The 21,344-nt window shown below is 41.4% G+C and overlaps 1 protein-coding gene across 11 annotated transcripts in view; it reads left to right on the top strand.

Annotated features, from left to right (window-relative positions):
* Positions 1 to 20,693, top strand: part of RNF152 (ring finger protein 152) — a 76,246-nt gene extending 55,553 nt beyond the window's left edge. For 9 of the 11 annotated variants that reach the window (XM_087439309.1, XM_004422596.3, XM_087439304.1 and 6 more), the window contains one exon: positions 12,533 to 20,693. In XM_087439309.1, coding sequence (XP_087295435.1) covers positions 12,681 to 13,292 — 612 coding nt within the window. In that variant the 5' untranslated portion in view covers positions 12,533 to 12,680 and the 3' untranslated portion in view covers positions 13,293 to 20,693. Of the gene's footprint in view, positions 1 to 1,963; positions 2,135 to 10,883; positions 11,026 to 12,532 lie in introns of those variants that run through there. The other 2 variants (XM_087439301.1, XM_087439306.1) reach the window with 2 other exon arrangements.
* Positions 20,694 to 21,344: the final 651 nt, after the last annotated feature.

Here is a 21,344-nt window from a genome sequence, read left to right as displayed (position 1 = left end):
TGATTACATGCTTCAACGTGGATGGACCTTGAAAACATGCTTAGTGAAATAGGCCAAACACAAAAGAACAAGTGTGATATGATTCCATCATATGAGGTACCTAGACTCGGCAAATTCAGAGACAGACAGCAGAATAGAGGTTACCAGGGGCCGGGGGGAGGAGAAAGTGGGGAGTTACTGTTTAATGGGTACAGAGTTTCTGTTTGGGTTGATGGAAAAGTTCTGGAAATAGTGGTGATGGTTACACCACATCATGAATGTACTTAATGCCACTTGTACACTTTAAAATGGCTAAAATGGTAAAAACAAAAATGATAGTGCAGTTCTGATGGTAACACTTCTCGCCTGTGCAGTCCTCACAGGCCCTGTTGCTTACAGGATCAAGTCCAGACTGTGGGTCATAGGAAGGGGAGGGCCTGCTCCTCCATTCCTGGGGTGCTCACCTCTTCCCGCAAAGAAAGAACTGCTGCTTTTGCCCCCCGGGGGCCTTGGCCTTTCTCAGTACCCCCTCTGAGGATTGGAAGGAGGAGGAAAAGGGCCCTGCTTTGGCTTGGTTCTCCCCCAACTCCCACCCCTCCTCTCCCTCCCCCCTTCTCCCCTCTCCTCCACTCCCGTCTCCTCACTTCCAGACCTATTCGCCCTCCTTGGAGGCATGTTTTGCTCTCTGCCCCTGCTGCTACCTAGTGACCTGGCCCTCCCCAGCCTGCAGGGACAGCTGCTCGGCTCATTGGGACCAGAACGTGAAGGAGGAGGAAGTGCCATTTCAGCCTTTGGCCCAGCGGTTGCCTGCAGTCTTGCTTTAGAACAGTGTAGCCCAGGTCATGTTTTAACCCCCACCTGTTTCTTCGTCTGCGTCTCCACTGGGCTCACAGCGTGGAGGGAAGGACTGTACTTAATTAGTCGATTAGTTAATTCTGCTCAAACCCCACTGCCCTGCGTGGCAGACCTGGTCCTTCAGGCTGTGTGCCCGCCTTCGCTTTCCTGCCTCGTCGCACAGAGATTAGTACCAGGAAGAGCCAGCCAGTGGGAGGCACAGTTCTAAGTGCTTTCCACGTGTTAATGCATTTTAATCTGAACAACCCGTGAGGTAGGTGCTGTTGTATCACCTTTTACAAAGGTATGTGAGTCACTTGCGGGAGGTCACAGGCTCTGGTCCCTGCTCCTAACCACCACTCGTCCTGCTTCATCTGGGGCTCTGTGCCTTTGCACATGCTGCAGCCTCATCTTGGATGTTACAATGCCACCTTTTCCTGAAAAATCTTTCCTGGCTTCCCCAGACAGACAATTCTACTTGATATCTACCCCCCATTAAGCCCATATCACACTGTGTTGCAGTTATTATTATGGTTGTTTTTGCAGGGGAGGGCTCCATCTTTTTAGATGCCCCAAACCTGAAATAGTGCCTCATAAGCAATCCATATTTGAGTGAATGCATTCAGAGTAGTGTTTGTTACTCTAGGGTTCTCTCTGGGAAATGTGAATTGAATTTGAATGAACACCTCATTTCCAAAACCACAGCCCTAGGTCATCTGAAAGTCCACTCAGAATATTGCCGCTTTCCCCTAAACCAATACCTACAGACAGAGTTTTAAATACACAAATTCAAAGATAGAAAGCAGAGCAGTGGCTGTGAGGGGTGAGGGCTGGAGGTAGGAAGGATGGACTGGATGAGGTACAAAGGGACCTTTTGGGATGATGAAAATAGCCTGATCCGTGTAGAGGTTACACAGCTGCCTACATTTGTCAAAACTCATTGAACTGCACGCTTAAAATATGTGCATTTTAATGTTGATAAATTTTACCTCAAAGTTGACTTAAACATAAATATAAGAAAGCAAGAGGAGAAATCTTCTGGATTTATTGTTAGGTTAGGAAAGATGGATTAATGATTGATGGCATTTGGTCGCACCACTGTTCATGTGCGTATCTAGTGTGGTTTTTTTTCTTCTTACCTTGTCTAAAGGGAAAATCAACCTTCTTGAGTTACTGCAGCTGGAAGTAAGAAAAAGCAGAAGTAATGACCAGACTGACAGCCGACTCCCCATGGTGCTTAATTTTAGTACCGATGCCTTTAGGAATTCTTTGCAACTTTAGTTTGAAGCTTAATTCGTGCGATGAATCATCGATATTGACGGTAGGTAAGGAGATTGCAGCAATAAACACTCTTTCCTCAAAGAAAATAATCTTATGAATGGCTTTGGAATAGACTTATTTAAAGAGAGATCTGTAAAACCCACCGGGTTTTTAATGTGTCATTCTTTTCAAATGTTTCATATAGAATGTTCTCTGGGTACTTTGAAGAAATCTTGAGAAATATGTATATATATTTTTTAATGTGTGAAAGTAGATGAGTCTTAACAATTAGGATTTTTTTTTTTTTAATTGGGTCAAGACTTTCCCGTCCTGCGTCTCCTTGCAGCCTTAGGGTGCTCCCGTCATAAATCATACATGTTCCGCAGCACTTTGAAGGAATGCTCTGTGTGTTTGTGGAATTTATCCAATGTCCCTTCTTGGTAAAGGTGAAGCATCAGAGGATGCTGCTGTACGGGGCTGAGACTAACCTGAACAAATCTAAGTTTGTTCAGGTACTTCGTGGCCTGCCATAACTATTCGAATGAACACAGGAATTGTGTTCAGACCATCAAGAGGCATTATCATTGTGTCTCTGTGAAGTTCCATCACATGAGGGCTTGCCTTTCATCTGGAGCTGTCATAATGAATTCCAGAATCATTGCTCATTGGTTGCAGTAATAGATCCCTATTTCTAAGCGTGAAGAAAGTTTGGACTCCTCCCTGTACGTTCTCACTAATGGTCTTAGGACTTGCTGTTGGTGGGACAGGCAGGTGATGGTCATTGTCAGTGTTCTTTGCTCAACTCTCCTTCTGTTGTCTGGGAAGAGTCATTTAAAAAGACATTGCATCTGTAAAGTTAATATTCCTTTATTGTCTCCCTTAAATTAAGAACATATTTTGCCTTCTTCAGCTTGACAGAAAACTCAGGTGAGATACCTAATGTTAGAGCAACAAGCTGATTTGATGATAAGTGTCTCCAGAGTGATATACTGCATTTAGGGGATTAAGGGTAGGGCTGATAGGAAATGATGTAGCTCTGGGGTCAGCAAATGATGGCCTGTTGGCAAAATCCAGCTGTGGCCTCTTTTCGTAAAGGCAGTTTTATTGGGACATAGCCTCGCCTGATCCTTGACATATTATTGTCTGATTGCTCTCACACTTTGATGGCAGAATTGAATATTTGCAAAAAAGCCTGTATGACCCGAAAAGACTAAAATACTTATTACCTGGCCCATCACAGAAGAAGGTTGTAGCTCCCTGATGTAGATAAAATACATTGGGAAAACATTAAAAAACAAATTGCCTTGAGGTTTCAGTTTGTGCTGGAATTTGTGGTTGGGTAAAAAATAGGAGTGGGGAATGCACATGAGTGGTTCATATGATGAAAATGCAAATTTATACATAGGAAGTTTGTTTGGGGCCTTTGGAGGTCTTCTGTACCCTGCACGTGAAGAGCAGGCCAAGGGGGGCCTGCAGCAAAGAGGCCTTTGCCCTCCAGGGAGCTTGCCCACTCAGAGAGCCTCGCAGTCCTCAACGCACAACTCCTAGCCTGCAAACCCTTCCCCCAGCAATGACTGAATGTCCTTCCCTGGCATTGGGCTGTCTTTAGACTCTGCCTTGAGATACCACCTTAAACTCATGCATCTCTTGAGGCTCGTGGGCTCAGAACTGGCCTTGCTGTCTGGGATGATGCCAACATGGGTCAGATGTGGTGCAAGTAAAGGAAATTTTGGTGTCCTTCCCTTGACTTACTTGCTCTCCAGTGTCCCTGCAGTAGGAAGAACAGTGGACCGGCCTGTGGGCTCCCTGGGTTCCAGTATCCCTCTGGGTCTACTAAGCAGTGATAGTTCTTTGCTTAGTGGTTCTAAGCCCTGTGCACGATCGATTGAATATGTATGCTCACTTGAAGGGGAGTCTTCTTTCAGTGCTCTCTCTACCCCTCCCTCTTTCCTGTGGTTCTCTGTACATGGTTCTTCCCTTCAGGTTGTTCATCCAGGCTCCTGGAGGGCAGAGACTCTTCTCTGCCATGGTGTCCCCAGTGCCTTGAGTAATGCTTGGCCTCAGTGGGTTCCCCGTAAATATTTGTTTACCTCTCACTACATATTTTGCCTTAGTATATGTCCAACTGTTGAGAAGACTTAGGAATTTTGTTTGTTTTCCATTTCTTTGACTTTACTTATGTGCCTGACTTGTCTGTTCCTTCAGCTCTACTCAGAATCCTAGGAATTGGGGTAATTGATCATTTTCCCTTTGCTCTGCCTGTCTAATGGCATCTTTTATCATCTCCGCTCTTCAGGGAGCCTGGGGTCCCCTGACATACTTTTATATCTCTTCCCTGCTTTTATGACCATCCGCTATTTTTTTTTTTTTTTGCTGTCACTGGGTCATCAGAGCAAGTGAAGATGAAGCAGTGTGTCTGATTAATGCTGGTGTTAACTTTGGCCTCTTGGCCTTGTAACCTTGGTATGAGCTGGACAGCCGTGCAGGCTTCTTTTCAAAGGAGAGTTGGGACCACCCTTACCTAGTAGCAAGTTTGGATAATAGGGAAATCTTACTTGATCTGAGAAGGTTATTGATTAGACATAAAATAGTTATTCTTATGTTGCTAAAAATCAAAGTTGTGGTTGTTGCTATAGGGTGTGTGCTCTAGTTGGGCTCATTCATTAAACCAAAGGCATCAAGGAAGAAATTTTTAATGTAGGTTGCTTCCCATTTATTTTAGATGCCCACTGTCTCACATAAATGTGCATTCTTGTGAGATCATTAAGAGATAATATTTATAAATTATCTGTCGGGTATGATAAGCGTGGAACAAACAGCCTGACAGCTCTGTCATGCTGTCGGAAACCCAAGAGTGTGTTTAGCAATTACTTAGGTCATAGAATTATTTTTACTAGAAGGCACTCTAGGGGATCATGTAGTCCAGTGTCTTCACAGGGGAGGACACTGCGGGTCATGGAGAGGTGATTTGCTTAAAGTAACCCATCTACTTACAGGTAGAATTAGAGCCAAATCCTCATCTCTTGATCCCTAATAGTAATGATTGTCTGATTAGATATTAAAACAAACCAACAAAAACCAGTGGTTATCGTCACTCATGGCAATACTGAAGTTTGGCTTTAATTGCTAAAAATGTCTTGATTCCAGTATACTTTTTTAAATATGCATTACCGAGCTGTGGATGGGTCAAATTCATTCATCGTTTCCCTAATTTGACTTAAATGAAATGCTCCCGTGTAAATGAAATGCTCCTGTGTAAATACATCACTGGAGACTATGGTTCAGTTTCAGCTGCTTGGTTAGTTGTGTTTTCGCAGCAGTAGAACTGGCATGTGCAGACAAAGACACCACTTACCCTGTGGCCAGGTCCATGGGGCCTGCAATTTCTCAGTGGGCAGTGCTGGCAGGGCCAGTCCTTTGGTTGAGTGGCAAGTCCCTGGGCTGACCTTGGTATTCTGGCCAGTGTGCTGCTCCCTGCCTGTTCAACCACTGAACTCTCTGTCCCATCGTGCTTGTGCCTGCTACCAAGGCCAGTCTGCCTCCAGCACTGTCACCATCCCCTACCCCATCCCCCTTGGTCATCCAAGACTTTTAAGTGGCACTTTTCACTTTCTGGATTCTTTGCATCATCAAATATGGCAAACCAGGATGGTCATAGGAGGAAACAGCACAAATGTTAGAGCTTGGGCCAATGGAATTCTCATTTGAGGTTTGTCAGAGTCCTGGAATCCACTGCCTTCTCCATTAAGGTGAAGACTATAGTTACACCAGTTGGACTCTACATGTATTAGGCAAGTGTGTCCTGAAAAGATTGCTCTCTGCTACCAGAGAACCGAAAGTCAGTGACATCTGTCACCACCAGGCCATTCCCATTCTTGCCACTAATTGGAGTGTTTGCTAAGATCTAATGTAACTGAGTGGTCTTGCCAGTTGAAATACCAAATTAAATGGAATTGTAATTATTTTGTTTAATCTCGTTTCAAATATTTACATTTTCTTGAAGAATGAGGTAAATGGCCTGCATTAGAAAGGCATGCTATTTCAATAGAATAAGGAAAAGCGGTATAGTGTCTAGTTTAACGTCTGACTTTGAGATTTTTCTCAACACAACCATTGAATTTAAGGTCCTTACGTAGACCATCAAATGGAACAATTCAAGGTCAACCAGATGTAATCAATGTCAGTTCATGCCACAGTTCTGAGGGAGAGGCATTATAATTAATGCCACTGTCACAGATCTAAATCAGAATGTATGAAGAGTCTTAAGAGTATAAGCAGAGTAAAATTATCTGGATTATTTATTTCGTTGACTTTTTTATCCTCGTGTGCCTGGACTTCTAAAAGCAACTGGGACTATGAAAATTCAATGTTGGAGACCGTAGCTGTTTTACTACCCACTAAATTCATGGGAGCATTTATCACACCACGGACCTTTTATAAAGGTGCTTAAAATTATATAGGTTAAAAAAAGAAGAAATTTTATTTTGTGAAAATATATCGATGTTGTAAAGTGCCCACTATCCGCTGCGCCCAAACAACAACAGAAACACACCACACATACCCTTTGGTTTTTGGCATTTTCTCCCCAAATCATGCCTCTCTCCATTTATCTAAATTTCAATCCATTTTTTAAAGTGTTTAAAACCAAGGCATGCATTAATGTCGAGTTCAGTGATTACTCAAGACCTTTCATCTGCATGTTGTACAATTGATATTATTTATGAAACTAAGTACCGTTTTATAAAGATATGTTAGAAAATAAGTTCTATCTTGTAAGCCATAATTATTTTGAGAATGCCCTCCCTTCGCTGCTGTTCCTCTTTTTGTGGTCTGTTTTTTGATCTTTACTTTAGGTTCTTTCAAAATAAATTATAGTGACGTTTAAAAATGGTTCCAATATGTTTCAGTACAGTCATGTGCCACATAGTGGTGTTTCAGTCAGTGAGGGACCGCATATACGACGGTGATCCCATAAGATTAGTACCATGTAGCCTAGGTGTGTAGTAGCCTATACCATCTAGGTTTGTGTAGGTACACTCTATGATGTTCGCACAGTGACAAAATCGCCTAACAATTCCCCGTCGTTAAGCGTTGCGTGACTGTATATACTTGTTCTTATGCATTCTACCGAAGTGTTCTTTCCTTTTAAATTTAATCAGTATTTTATTTGAGCATTATATCTTGCCAAACACAAGTTCCTAAAGCAGTAGTCAGTGTGTGCTTGCATCTAACGCATTTGACCAGGAACTCTTTGAGTTTCTCTTCCAGCCTACGTGGACCTTGTTTCCATTCCCTTTCTTCTATAGTTGACTCACATCTTTCGAGTTTATGATGAAAAGGAGAAAGAATGATTCATCATTAGCTTTGGTCCATAGCCTCATAAATTTTCTTCTCTTTACCTAACTAATCATCATCATTACTAGTTATGCTCCAGAAAATAAACTGGAATGCAGTACAGGCTGGCTTAATATAGAACAAATCAGTGTGTAAATCAGAGAGGCTGCTGTGAAAATGGCTTGAGTGGCTGAGCACGGAAAATAGGAACTGTTTTCCCATTCTGCTTTTGTGCTCAGCCTGTGTTGTCAGGCCTAGAGCTGACTTGGATAGAGCTGGAAATTGAGTAGTATAATCTAATTTTAAGGGAGCTCAACAGCAATTAAGTGAACATTACTTGGGACATAAATTCATGAATAAAATTCCATGTTGGTTTTGTTGAAAAATGATGGTGTGGCAGGTCTTGGGAAAGAGCCAAGGAGAACACTTGCATGCCTCCTCCCAAGCTGTTCAAAATGGCAGTTCTTTGAGAGCCAGGAAGTACCTCTGGGCGGATCACACACAGCGCTGTCGGGAGAGTTGGGAGGGAGGAGAGAACCAGCCCCAGCGCTCCCTGAGCCCTTCACTACATGGCCGTCCTGAACTCTTTGAACTCATTTGACCTTCAGCCGCAACTCCTTCATCCCTGCTTGGCTGGTGAGGCAGCAGGCTCCCGAGAAGTTAAATGACATGTGCCAGGGTCACAGTTGGTAGTGTTAGAGCAAGGATTTGACCCAAGATTCTTTGAGGCTAAAGCCCCTATTCTTCCCACTCTGCTAAGCTGCTTCCCATATTTTTGTATTGGAAAGAAGGTTAAGAAATAAATTGATGGGAGCTGGCCCAGTTGCGTAGTGGTTAAGTTCATGCACTCCACTTCAGCGGCCTGGGGTTCACAGGTTGGGATCCTAGGTGTGGACCTACACACTGCTCATCACGCCATGCTGTGGTGGTGTCCCCCGTACAAAATAGAGGAAGATGGGCACAGATGTTAGCTCAGGGCCAATCTTCCTAAGCAAAAAGAGGAAGATTGGCAACAGACATTAGCTCAGGGCCAATCTTCCTAACCAAACAAACAAACAAACAAACAAAAGAAATAAATTGATGGTCACGGAACATTTTTTGTTCCCGACTCCATTTACATTGAAGTTGGTTGTCCTGAGTACCATTGTTAAAGAAAGCTCTCTCCAAATTCATAAAAATGCAGGAATCTGTGCTTTTATTCCTACACCCCTCAATTTTGTCGTTTCTGCCACCGTTGCTCAAAGTGATCAATCCTCTCCCCTTCACATCTCCCTATGATGTATAATATTATGGCCTGATCTCTGTTGATGGGCTTTAACAGTAAGGATAGATAAGAGCATTTGCCAAGATTTGCCAGCAACCCTTGTATTTTGTTTTTGTTTTTTTAAGAAAAAATAAATTCAATACCTTGGGTATATAAGTAGAAGAATTCTACCCTAGTTGCTAACACATTGGGGATTTCTGCTTCCTTTCTCTATTCCCCACTGCAGCAGTCCACACATTTTCCCCTTTCTAAGCTCCACACACTACCCTCCACTTGCACCTGTGGCTGATGGTCACCGTATTGGACAGCACAGACCAGACCATCTGGCTTTGAGCACCCTAACTTGTCTCGTCTGCCCCTCTTTGTTCAAATGTTTCTGTTCTGAAAATTAAAAGAAGCATTCCTTGATTCTCTTCTCTCCAAGCTACCATCCTACTCCTTTACTTCACATTACCTCACAGGAGACTCTATCCGTCACAGATGAGCCCCCTGGAGTCTCCATCATAGCCCTGAGACTTTGCTAAGACCACTCTCAAAAATATTAGTGACCTCCTTGTCGCTGAACCCTGAAGTCTTTTCTTTCTTTCTTCCTTTCCTTCCTTCCTTCCCTTGCTGAGGAAGGTTAGCCCTAAGCTAACATCTGTACCAGTCTTCCTTCACTTTGTATGTGGGACACTGCCACAGCATGGCTGACAAGTGGTGTGGGTCCACACCTGGGATCCAAACCCACGAACCCAAGCCGCCAAAGTGGAGCTTGCCGAACTTAACCACTACACCACAGGGCTGACACCCGAAGTCTTTTCTTAATGTTCACTCCCTGTAACCTTATGCTGCTTGGAACTCGCTTGCCTGGAATACAGGCTGGGAAACATTGATGGGTTTCCCCCTACTTCTGGCCCTGTTCTTCCTTTTGACCAGGCTAAACATAAGTGCTCTCTCAGGGTCTCTGTGCTGTTTTGCCTGGCTGGTATCTGTTTTTTGTGGATGCCACCCAGATCTCTTAGGTCCAGTCCTGACTTTTCTCTGCAATATCAGCCCCACATTTTCAGCTTCTTTTTAGCTCTTTAATATCTTCCTGAATAACTTATTTTTTTCTATCTTCTCACACCTCACATGGAATATGGCCAAAACAGAACTCATTGTCATTCTCTTTGTGATCCCTATTTCTCTTAATGATACCGCCCTCGTCTCAAGACTTCACTCCCTTTACAACCTCATTGTGATACACTGCCAGATCCCACTCGACTTCTGTAAGACCTCTCAGCAGTTTTCATCTCCCCATCGTAATTGCCACTGTTTACTTCAGCGACTCATTACCTCTTATCTAATATTATAATGGCCTCCAGCAGGTCTTTCCAGTCTATCCTGAGTATAGCTGCCTGATGAATCATTCTCGTGCTCTACCCCTTTCTGGTGTTTTCCCATTGCCCACTAGAAAGTCCCACATCCTTGGCCCAGCACTCGAGGCTTCCATGGTCTGTCTTCTGTGGCCTGTGGCCTGTGCCTGGCTACGCTCATCTCTCCCCTCCCTGTGCCACCTGCTCTCCCTGGCTGGGCCTCTGGGAGGGTGATGGCAGGTCCCTGAGAATTCTGTTTCTTTAAAAGCCATCTGTATCAAAAGCCTAAACGTAAGAGCTAAAACTATAAAACTCTTAGAGACGTCATCTGTAAGTTACTCTTGTATTAGAAAAAACCTTCTAGCCAGTGTGTCACAGCCAGAGTATAGAAATCATTCTGTAATTGCTCACCTCCTTCCCTTGGCTCATGCTGATTTCTGAACCTGAAAATAACCTGTCCCCAGATTTTACATGTCTAAATCCTCTCCATAATCCAGATTTTTCATTGAGCCGTCCCTGACTTCTCCAGCTCCTGTATGGCGTGTATCACTTTGTATTTATATTACAACCGTTTATGTGCATAACTGTTTGAGTATCTCCAGGCTGAGAGTTTCTTATGGGCAGTGACAAGGTCTTATTACAAGGGACAAAAATAGATACCTTAATGCTTGACACATGGTAGATATTCAATGAGAATTTGAATGAATAAGCAAATGGAAGAGAAAATATATTCATTTGTTTATTCTTACCTAACTTTAAATTGCTTAAGAGTAGGATTTGGGTCTGATTCATCTTTATGTCCTATAGTAGCTAGCATTGTGCTTAATGCATGATAGATACTCAATAGATATTTCTTTATTTTTATTTTTTTTCAGCTTTACTGAGATATAATTGACAAATAAAATTGTAAGATATTTAAAGTGTACGTCGTGGTGATCTGACATACATCTTGTGAAAGGCTTCCCTCCATCGAGTTGATTAACATGTCCATCACTTCACATAGTTATCCTTTTTTTGGTGAGAACATTTAAGTTCTACTCTTAGTAAATTTCAATTATCCAATAAATATTTCCTGAATTAGTGGATAGATAAGCAGTTGATTATGATATGAGCTTTCTGAATGCTATATTACTATATTTTACTTTCAATAACTTAATTTGGGTGCTCTTACTATAGCTAAAATATTTTAAAATATGTTGCTCTTTTGATCGTCACTGTTAATTTTTATCAGTGATTATTTTTGACTTTAAACGTAACTTTTTTTGAATTCTCAATTTTGATTTTAACAAATTGTGTGTCATTGGGGAGGAGTGCATTCTTAATTTCACAAAAGAAGTTAGAGAGAAAAGAGTTCGTTTTTTGAGAAAAATGTGAAGAAACTTTTCTGTGTTATTAGCTCCTGCCTCTGGCTGTAGGTAGGATTCTAGGACTAGCAATTATTTCTGCAATAGTGGTTGAATAGTTCTTTCCAGCGTCATTGTGGCTCCATCCAGAGACACATAATTTGGATGCTTTCGATAAGAAACAGGGTTGGGCAGTCTTTATTGAAATACTGCTGGAGCACTCGGGGTGCCTCAAACCCCACTTAAGTTGAACTCAGTTACTCTGCCTTGTTTCCATACCAGGAGGCTAACACTTTTTTTTTTATGGTGAAGGCTGCCTGCTAGTCCTCTCTGACAACTTTCACTATATAATACTTGATTATGATCAGTGAATTAATAGTATTTGCTTGTAGTCATGTTACTTGATGCAAGCCTAAATAGAAATTAAAAGAACTGACTGAGAAATCCTAGTGGTCTGTGTGCCTTTGTGACCCCAGCTACCTGAAGGTTCATTGTTGCTGCTGGTTTTGTTGTTGTGTTGGTCTTTTTTTGTTTTGTTTTTGTCTTATTTAAAACCAGTTGATGAGAATTACCCTGGTTCAATTGATTGGGTGGAAAAGATAACAGATGGCTGCGTTTGCTTCTTTGGTGGCGTCCTTTTAATTACCTATGAGAGAGGAACGGTCCTAACCCAGATAAAGTGAGCAAGCTAGTTACATGAAGTACCTAGATTTGTGAAGTTGCCCGCATCTGGCAATGAATGCTTATAGGAGGGTAAGTAGAGTCAGAAAAAGAAGATAAGAAGATCTAAGGAAAGAAATTTACTTTTAGGAAATGCTATCAACTGTTTGGAAGCAAGAGAATTGCTCCAGTGTATTTAGAAAAACAATCCAGGACCACTGAAATGTACAATGCAGAAACAACAGACTCCCTCTTTATGAAATATGGGGGCATCTTATATCCCCCCAGAGGTATTCGTTTCTTTAGAAATGAGCAAAGTAGTCACCGTGACAGGCCATCTGAGACAACTCATTCACCTTCCACTGGACGTTATGGGAATCCTACAGTCTCACAATTTGGAAAGTTTTACACTTTTGACCCAGTGCCGAGACTTTTGAGCAGTGGTACAAATCCGTCAGATATGCTGACATCTCAGCTTGTTTGAAATAATTAACTTTGTTTGCATTTTTTGTCTCCTTCAGAAATGAACACACCTGAGTATGCTCGCTGCCTCTGAGCTCCCCCACCACCTCACGACTTTGGAAAGACTCGAAGAAGGAAGGTGCCGGAGTGGTGGACTCAGAACAATCTCCTTCCCCTTGGCCTTGACCTTTCTGCTCACGGTCCACGATGGAGACGCTCTCCCAAGATTCTTTGCTGGAATGTCAGATCTGTTTCAATTATTACAGCCCCCGGCGAAGGCCCAAGTTGCTGGATTGCAAACACACCTGCTGCTCGGTGTGCCTCCAGCAGATGAGGACGAGCCAGAAGGATGTGAGGTGCCCCTGGTGCCGGGGCATCACCAAGCTGCCGCCGGGCTTCTCCGTGTCGCAGCTCCCTGATGACCCCGAGGTCCTTGCTGTCATTGCCATCCCACACACTTCCGAGCACACCCCAGTCTTCATCAAACTTCCCAGCAATGGGTGCTACATGCTGCCCCTGCCCATCTCCAAGGAGCGAGCGCTGCTGCCCGGAGACATGGGCTGCCGCCTGCTGCCTGGGAGCCAGCAGAAGTCTGTCACCGTGGTGACCATCCCTGCTGAACAGCAGCCTCTGCAAGGCGGGGCTCCCCAGGAGGCGGTGGAGGAGGAGCAAGACAGGCGGGGTGTGGTGAAAAGCTCCACCTGGTCCGGGGTGTGCACTGTGATCTTGGTGGCCTGCGTCCTGGTCTTCCTTCTCGGCATCGTGCTGCACAACATGTCTTGCATTTCTAAGCGCTTCACTGTGATATCCTGTGGCTGAAGAGGGCTGCGGGGAGTCTCTTGTGGGTGCCAACTAGGGGTTGAGCGGGTGTTGGTGATGGGGTCGTGGTGAGGAGATGGGGGGCGACGCTGATCATTTGGTGCCGAGCGCTGGCCTCTGGGTTGCCATCTGATTACCCGAAGACTGACACGAGGGGCAGAGTGTGAGCTCTCAACAAGATACCAGCAAGATCGCTCTGGGTATTGATGGCAACAGCTTTGAAGACGATTGCATGTATCCTCATAATCATTTATTAAATGGACTGTAATTTATGATTTTTCAAAATCATATGACAAGATAGACATATTCTACTTAGATGTTAAATTGTGCCAGTGCGTACAATGTGATCTTCTCTAAATGTGGTAGATTAAAACAAAGATGCTATGTATACGAGTAGAATTAAACCTGAGAATCTGTGTAAAATTTCAGCGATGACATGCAGTGCTGGTTTCTTTCCTTTTTTTAAATGAAACCCAGTCTTCATTTAGTTGCTAAGGCTTTTTTTTTTTACTTTTTGAATGACACCCAAATTAAAGTAAGTTAAGTGGACAGTTGTTTTTTGAAGAAAATATTTGAACAAGTGTTTCCAGTGTGTTGTGTTTTGTCATGTACCTTCATTTTTCTTCCCTTGTAGTTAGAGCTTGCTATGTGTTTATTAAACTGAAAGCCCAACAGGGGAGCAATAAACTGAGTAATAATGAGAAATGCCTAACCCCACGGGAAACTTGTATGCCAGTTTTTCTCAAGCCATCTCACAAAATAAGAATTTTAAATGTAAATATCGTGTATTTGTGTGTGTGTGTGTGTGTGTGTGTGTGTGTAATTTGATTTACCTCAGGTTTTGAATCTTTTCAGAAGAATCCCGAGAGTAAGACTTTGTGGGTGCGAATGAGTCCAGGGTCTGAAATGGTGACCACCTCATGGGCACCAAGACACTCCCAGTGAGCTGTCACAGGTCACTTCCAACACTTGTTCCTCTTCTGTGCATTCAAGTCCTGTATTCTATGAGGCACAGTTAGAGATTAACAGAAGAGTCTATCTTGTCTCCCAGTTTTGGGGTATTGTAATAGCCATGAGTGTTGTTAATGGAGGACAAACCTGGGCTGGCATTTTAATAGACAGTCCATGGTTTTTTGAAACATATTTTTGCATGAGAGTTAAACCATTTAGAATTCCAGTTTCCTCTTGTTGGTATAAGTGAGGAAATCTCTTGTATTTCAAAATATGTTTTTATTGAGAAAAGTGGAAAAGTAAACTAACAACTTACATTCCTAATTTAAGTGGACCAGTTCATCATAAATTCTCAAATATTCTTAAATGTGTAATGGTCTGTAAATGCTCAGGAAAAAAGATCTGCTGGTATCAAATGATAAATTCCTATGCCGAGATGTGTGTGCATTCAGAGATAGCTGTGAGCTTTACAGTTCTCTTCTAATTTCTTTTTATGGAATTCATGAAGCAAGTGATATGTAACCAGGACTCCTCTCGTAAATATATCTGTTTATGTTCCACTGAATCCATGAAAATAGGGGAAGGGAAAGATGAGCATGACAGTTCCAAAAAGCAAGGCTAGAAGTAGCCCTGTAACATTGAGATAATTTAATTTACTTATATGCTAACTATTACCTTTGAGCAGCACAAAATATGCACATTAAAGTGATGGAATTTGAGATAAAATGACAATGTAATGACTAGAATTCAAAGCTAACACTGTTCTTTGGTGTGAGGATTCAATATAAAAATATGAACTCAGATTTTTCAGATCTTTCAAATTTGTCATAAGACCTTTAGGAAATGTATTTGAAAGCTCAAAGTAGAAATTAGGTTAAAATGCCATTTTATTGTGTAAGCTATTGGGCATTATACAATGAATAATCTAGGATTTATTTGGTATTAATAATTTAGGTATCATATTAGCTGAATACTATCCTCTATTACGTAACATAGTATACTCTTGGGTTAGTGTCAATTTCTCAGACTCTCCAGGCTGCCCTAATGCATGTCTGACCTAATTTCTATTCCTCTTGGGAAAAAAACCCCACAGAAATGTTGCATTAAGAATGCTACATTTCAGATGGACTTTAGCGTTGCAATTTTAAGCCATGCCATATTCAAATTAGTTTTGTGAATGATATCTACATACATTTATGTACAGTATGAAATGACTGGCTCTGTAGTGTAGTATGTGGTAGAGTTCTACATGTTAAGTAGGTTACATATAGACACTAATGTGTGTGATGATATAGCACCTGTGTTTCTTAGTGCACAGCTGTAGGGTAACAATGTCCATGTAACTTTTACTTCAAAAGAGTCCCATGCTAGAGCTGTGATTAAGCAGTGCAAAATTAATCGGCTCTATGATAGATTCTTGACTTTATAATTTAAGGGAACAATAACAACCCAAATCAGAATTTTTTGTGTGAATCTTACTGACGTAAGAAACATTGTTTAAATGGATTCTACCTGCAGTTATTAGTCCATTTGCTTGTTAGGGTGTGCGTTCAAGCACGTGTGTGTGTGTATGTGTGTGTGTATGTGATGTCTCAGCCTGCCAGATAGAATTTTTATAGACTTAATGATGTTTTAATGTTATTTGGCATCCTGTTGCTCTGGCCTTTTCTGGCATTTACCCATGACGCTAACAATGCCTCTACCCCATGTGACAAAAGTCCAGTGACACAATCAGCCAGAATTCACAGTTGCACATCCGTAGAGAAAATCACAACTGAAAGCACAGAAAGTTAGAGCTGGAAGCAACCTCTGGTGGCTTCACGTTGTCGATGAGTCCACCGAGGCCCACAGAGGTGTGTGGCAGCTTGTAATTTTGCAGCGAAAGGGAGACAAGAACTTCACACTTCAGATTCCTCTTGCTCCTTCTTAGGCCTGTTGACATCTCTATTGGCCTCTGATCCTTTTCAGGGTGGATGAATACGCTTTACTAACTCAACTATTGCTGTAAGTTTTCTGTTGTTGTTGTAGATTTATATATTCATTTTAGTTAGCGTCTACTTCTCTGGGAAATGAAAGGAGGATTGGTTTAAGGAAGAGTATAGACATTTAAGGAAAACCATGTGATTTAAATGTTTTAAAGTGCAAACCATTAGTTTCTCCCCTCTTCCCCTTAGATGTAAAGGACAGTGAGTGTTGTGTAAATAGTAAACTGTAAGAAGCATGAATTTTCATCTTTATTAATGATCTTGACATAAGCAATAGAATGCTTAATATGTTAAGTAGAGCCAAGTATGCTGTTAAAAAGCATTGTCTTTGGAAAATTTTTGTATAATGACCTGGGGCATAAGCTGTGATGAGAAGGCAAATCACTTCTCAGTTCCAGTCATACTTTATGATCAGAAAGCGATAAGGTATTTTCCTTAAGAATATAATTAAGTTTAATCTTGCACATGACTTAAGAGCAGGTCCCTTGAAGGTTAAACCGTGTGCTAGTGCAGCCCTTGGGATCTTCTAGATTGGCACTGTTCAAGAGAACTTTCTCGGATGATGGAAATGTTCTATGACCTATGCTGTCCAGTACAGTAGCCACTAGCCACATTGGCTTTTGGGCAATTGAAATGGGGTTAGTACTACTGAGAAACTGGATTTTGTATTTTATTTAAGTTATTTAGATTTAGTCACTCACATATGGCCAGTGGCTACCATACTGAACAGTGCAATCCGGGATGGTTGTGCGATGGGATCTAGCATCAAAGTGTTAATGGAGTAACAGAGTTAAGGCTAAGAAGACAGTTTGTGGTTTAGTAACATGTAGTTGGCTGAAAAAAAAAATTCCTCTCTGGGCTTAAAAACTATATGATCGCACGTATGACAGTAAAAAAGTTCATTGATTGCCCTTTAGGTTTATTACTTAGATACTCTGGGCCAAGGAATGATCAGTGAAGCTTCAAGAGTGCTTTATGAAGCCCCTTTTCTGGGATCATTAGCTGCATGTGAATCTATTGTCCAAAAATAGTAGTTAGACAGTAGCTGTAAAACATTTGACTTGCAAGCTATGCATGACCTGTACTGTCAAAGTGTGTTTAGGGTCTTGTGGCCCAAAAGTAAATGTTACAGAAAAAAAAAAAACTAATGAAATCCCTTTCACATTCAACATCTTACCCAAACTTCCCTGCTGCATTAGTAAGATGTGAAATATAAGAGCAAGCACGTTTTGTAGTGTTCATAGAAAGTGTTTCTGTTTGCCTTTAAAGTCGACCAGCTGGTTGTTGTATTTGGTTTGGGTATAGGTGGCCATCATTTTTCATATTCCAGGCTAAAACATAGGTACTATTTTTAGAGTGAGATTTGACATTTTTAGTCTTATTTGGGTTTTTATTTTAGTTATCACTGAAAGAATTGGAGATTTGAAGCCTTGCACAAAGGCACTTTTTTTGTACATTAAAAGACATTGCTCATGGAATTTAAAGACTTGAGCATTATTACTTACTAAAATTGCTTTCTAAGTAAATAAAAGGAAGCAGAAAATTCAGTTTGGGATATATTTTCATAGAAAGATCAGACTCTTCCTGATAGTCCAGTATTTACTCTAGTCTAGATTTTGATTTGAAGAGTTCCCATTGCTTTATTTGAAAACATGCACTGTATCAAAATTAGTTAGTATGCTTTTTATTGTTTCTTAATGTAATGTAAACCAAGTGCATGTGCTTCAGTTTAGCAGAATTGGGTTGATTTCTTTTTTCTAAAACTCATCAGTGAGCATGACTGTTCTTTTTAGCTTGTCTTTAAAACTTTTTTTGCACAAATGGTCATTTTTCTTTAGACTTAAGAGGAAGTTAGAGATCCACAGTTTATTGATATGAGATAAGGGATATGCAAATGTTTTGAATTTCTATCTTCTCTGAGAAAAATGCTGCCAACCAGTCAGCATTTTGTTTCCACACAAGAAGTGTCATCAGTCAGTTGATCTGTCATCCTTGACCTAGAAGGAGAGGCTGTTCATTGCCATTTCCATCATTCTCAGTAAAATGTCACCCACAAAGTAATCGTTACCAAAACAGAAACTCCAAAGAAGAATGAGATAGTCAAGATAATTCAGTGATGTTTTGAAAGTAGTAGTCTATTTCAGAAGTGATGATGATCAGTTACTGAATTTTGTTCAATGTGAAATACGTCTAAAAAATAAGTGGAAATTCAAGCCATTGATTTTTCTGACACAGTTGATTTACTATATGTTGATATATAACTATACCGACACAGATAGGTATAGATATATATATCTAGATACACACACACATGATTTAGCTATAATAGGAGTTAAAAAATCAAGTAAAGAATGTTAGTCATGTTTTCCAGTTCATGGATTATACAATGTTGAATTTAGATGTTAATATCTTAACAAATGCTATTGGCTGCACACATTATGTCAAACCAACTATCTTTGGGAGTGTATATAACTAAACTCTTGAGACTTTTCAAATATTTGAAGAGGTGGCATCTACTGTATACATTTCATTGGAAAGCCATTGATCATTAAGCAGGTGGGGCATTTAATTTCTCTCTCTCAAATGACTTATTTTTTGGCTCTGTTCAAGTGGTCCTGGGTGGAGCACCATTATTCCTGAACTCTTGCAATATGGCTCCGATTTTTCTGCACAAGTTTCCTTGCACAGTTGGGCCAATGATTTTTTTTTTTCAGGATTCACTGCCTGGGGTATCCCACTATGTATATCTTACTTATGATATAGTGGTGCTTAAAAACACTCATCTCGTTAGCTGGACTTTACTATTCTAGTCTAAGGTTTTTGATACTATTCATATTATCATCTTTTTAGGGACAATCAGTAATATTTGGGGCAAAGAACTGAGGGGGTCTCTTGAAGTCTGCAATAGCGTGTATTTTCTTTGTTCTTCTGGGGGTGTTTTCTTATAGCTGTCTCTGTTCTTCTAGAACACTGCTCTAAATTCATCATCATGGGATGCAGGGCTAGTAGCCCATGTAGAAGTCTTATGTAGTCTCCTTGAGGTGTGAGTTACTGGGTTATTTTAACAAGAATTTTCCAAAGGGATGTTCAGTTTTAATTTGACATTTGCTTTTTGAGAATCCAGAAGTAGACAGTTAGATATGATGGTGGGAAAGGCACATGGGCTCTAAGAAGCAGGAAATAGATGAGGCAAATGCCCCTTACAGGGGAACAGTTAAAATCTATGTCATCTCTATTTAAACAGCGGGAGAACTGAGTAGCAGGTATCTTACACTGTGCTTCAGAAAATTCCTGGTTGGATTTTCCTGGCTGAGAGACAACCCAGAGAGGTGGAGGGAGAGGTGTGGGAGAGGTGGAGATGTGGCCTTGGGTCTGTAGCAACAGAAAGGTAGATATGCCCAGAGAGTGAGAAGATACTTGCATAAAGGGAGAGGAAATCCGTAATGGGATTAGAGCTCCAAACACAATATATAGGAGCTGAAGGTAAGTTGTGGCAGAAACCAGCTGAAGAAAGAAACACAAGACAACTAGGAATAACTTAGCTAAGCACAATCTGTCATTCCAGCATGGCTACCAAATTCAATTCAGGATGTTTACGTTGAAGACATAGGGAATGTGCTCAGCTGATGAGAGGATCCAAGGAGGCCCCAGTGGGTCCTCAGCACACTAGACAGTTTCAGAGCCTGCTCCCTAGTTGGTTGCTGAGTCATTGCAGATTAATGCTAATAACATCCTCTCCACTGCGGAATGCAATGCCCGGACCTGGATGTATCCTGACTTGAATAGGTTAATACCGTTGGGAAGACTCAGTCAAGAAGATTTTGGTTTCTATCCTGGTTGTCGTCATTTATTATATTTTTTTATTCCACCACTTGTTCCTGTTTGCCTCACTTGACAGTTGCAGGTGAGGAAGCTGGTTTCAGCGTGGGGTGGACACAAACTCCCGACGTAAGCCGTGCAGCTGCTGCACGGGGTTCCTGCCAATCTTTCGGCTCCACTGGTGGGTTCCCTGGCCCTCTTGATAACTAATACTCCAGTCAAGTGGCTAGATGAATGCTGCTCAGAGGCTGATAACTCAAGTCCTTGACATGTTTCATTTACAATTATGTGGATTATTTATTTTAGGAGCTTTTCTTTTAAAGGGCCAAATAGCCCCACAGATGAATGAGCTGCTGGGCTGTGTAGAAAATATTGTCCAAATGTTGCCAAATATTGACTTTGTAAAGAGGATATCAAGCTGCTGTTTATAAATCTGAATGTCTTAAAAGCATTCTTGCTTGCTCTCTCTGTTGTAGATGGTGTCTTAGTAAGTCCTGAGTTTTTCCAATGAGCCCAATTTTAATATATGGTATTTTTGTATGCCAAACTGGTGTCTTGTCCTTTGTATATGTGGTAATGTTGATTTTATGACTACTGTTAAAACACATTTGCTATGATTAAAATTCATAAAACAATTTCAAATAGACTCACGCGTTGGTATTTTTTTCCTCCCACCCCACGAAGAGAAAAAATTTGGCTGGAATTTTCATCATCAGCTACTCTAAAAATGTTAATAGACTTGGGTAATAAAGCAACAAGGAGCTCCTGAGCCAAGGATTTTAAGTGGATGTGACCTTCGAGTGGCTCCTCGGAGAAGCCAAAGAACTCATTTGTAATGAGTGAACCCAAGCACGTTTTTGCATCTTGGGTTTTCATGGCTTCTGGTGGCCCTATCTTAATCCTCCACTGTTTGGAAATGATGCTACATGTGTCAGGCCCCAGGTGGACCATCTCATTGTATCGAGTGCAGAACAACGTCACGTAGGCTCCCGTGTACTAAGAGGTAGCATCATCTGCCTCTTGGCTCTGAGTCTGGAAAGGCTCAGTCTGGATGGAAAGAGGGCGTTTTGGAGAGCCTTTTTTGATAAAAGCATCCTGTCTTTCAATAACTCTGGATCACATCAATGAATTTCAATTCAGGTTAGCAGGCGGCTTAATCCTAATTAAGGGGTTATCAATGATCTGATGTGCATGGTTGCTAGTGTAAGCATGCTCTGGCTCTCTCTGGGAAATCAAAAAATTATCCTCATAGTTTTAAAAGGGAGAGGTTACTGTGATTCAATAGCCATTTCTTGTA

Source organism: Ceratotherium simum, chromosome 14, assembly GCF_057802395.1.
Source record: "Ceratotherium simum simum isolate JZ-2026a chromosome 14, ASM5780239v1, whole genome shotgun sequence".
NCBI classification, from domain to species: domain Eukaryota; kingdom Metazoa; phylum Chordata; class Mammalia; order Perissodactyla; family Rhinocerotidae; genus Ceratotherium; species Ceratotherium simum.
This window is presented reverse-complemented; position numbering and strand designations above follow the sequence as displayed.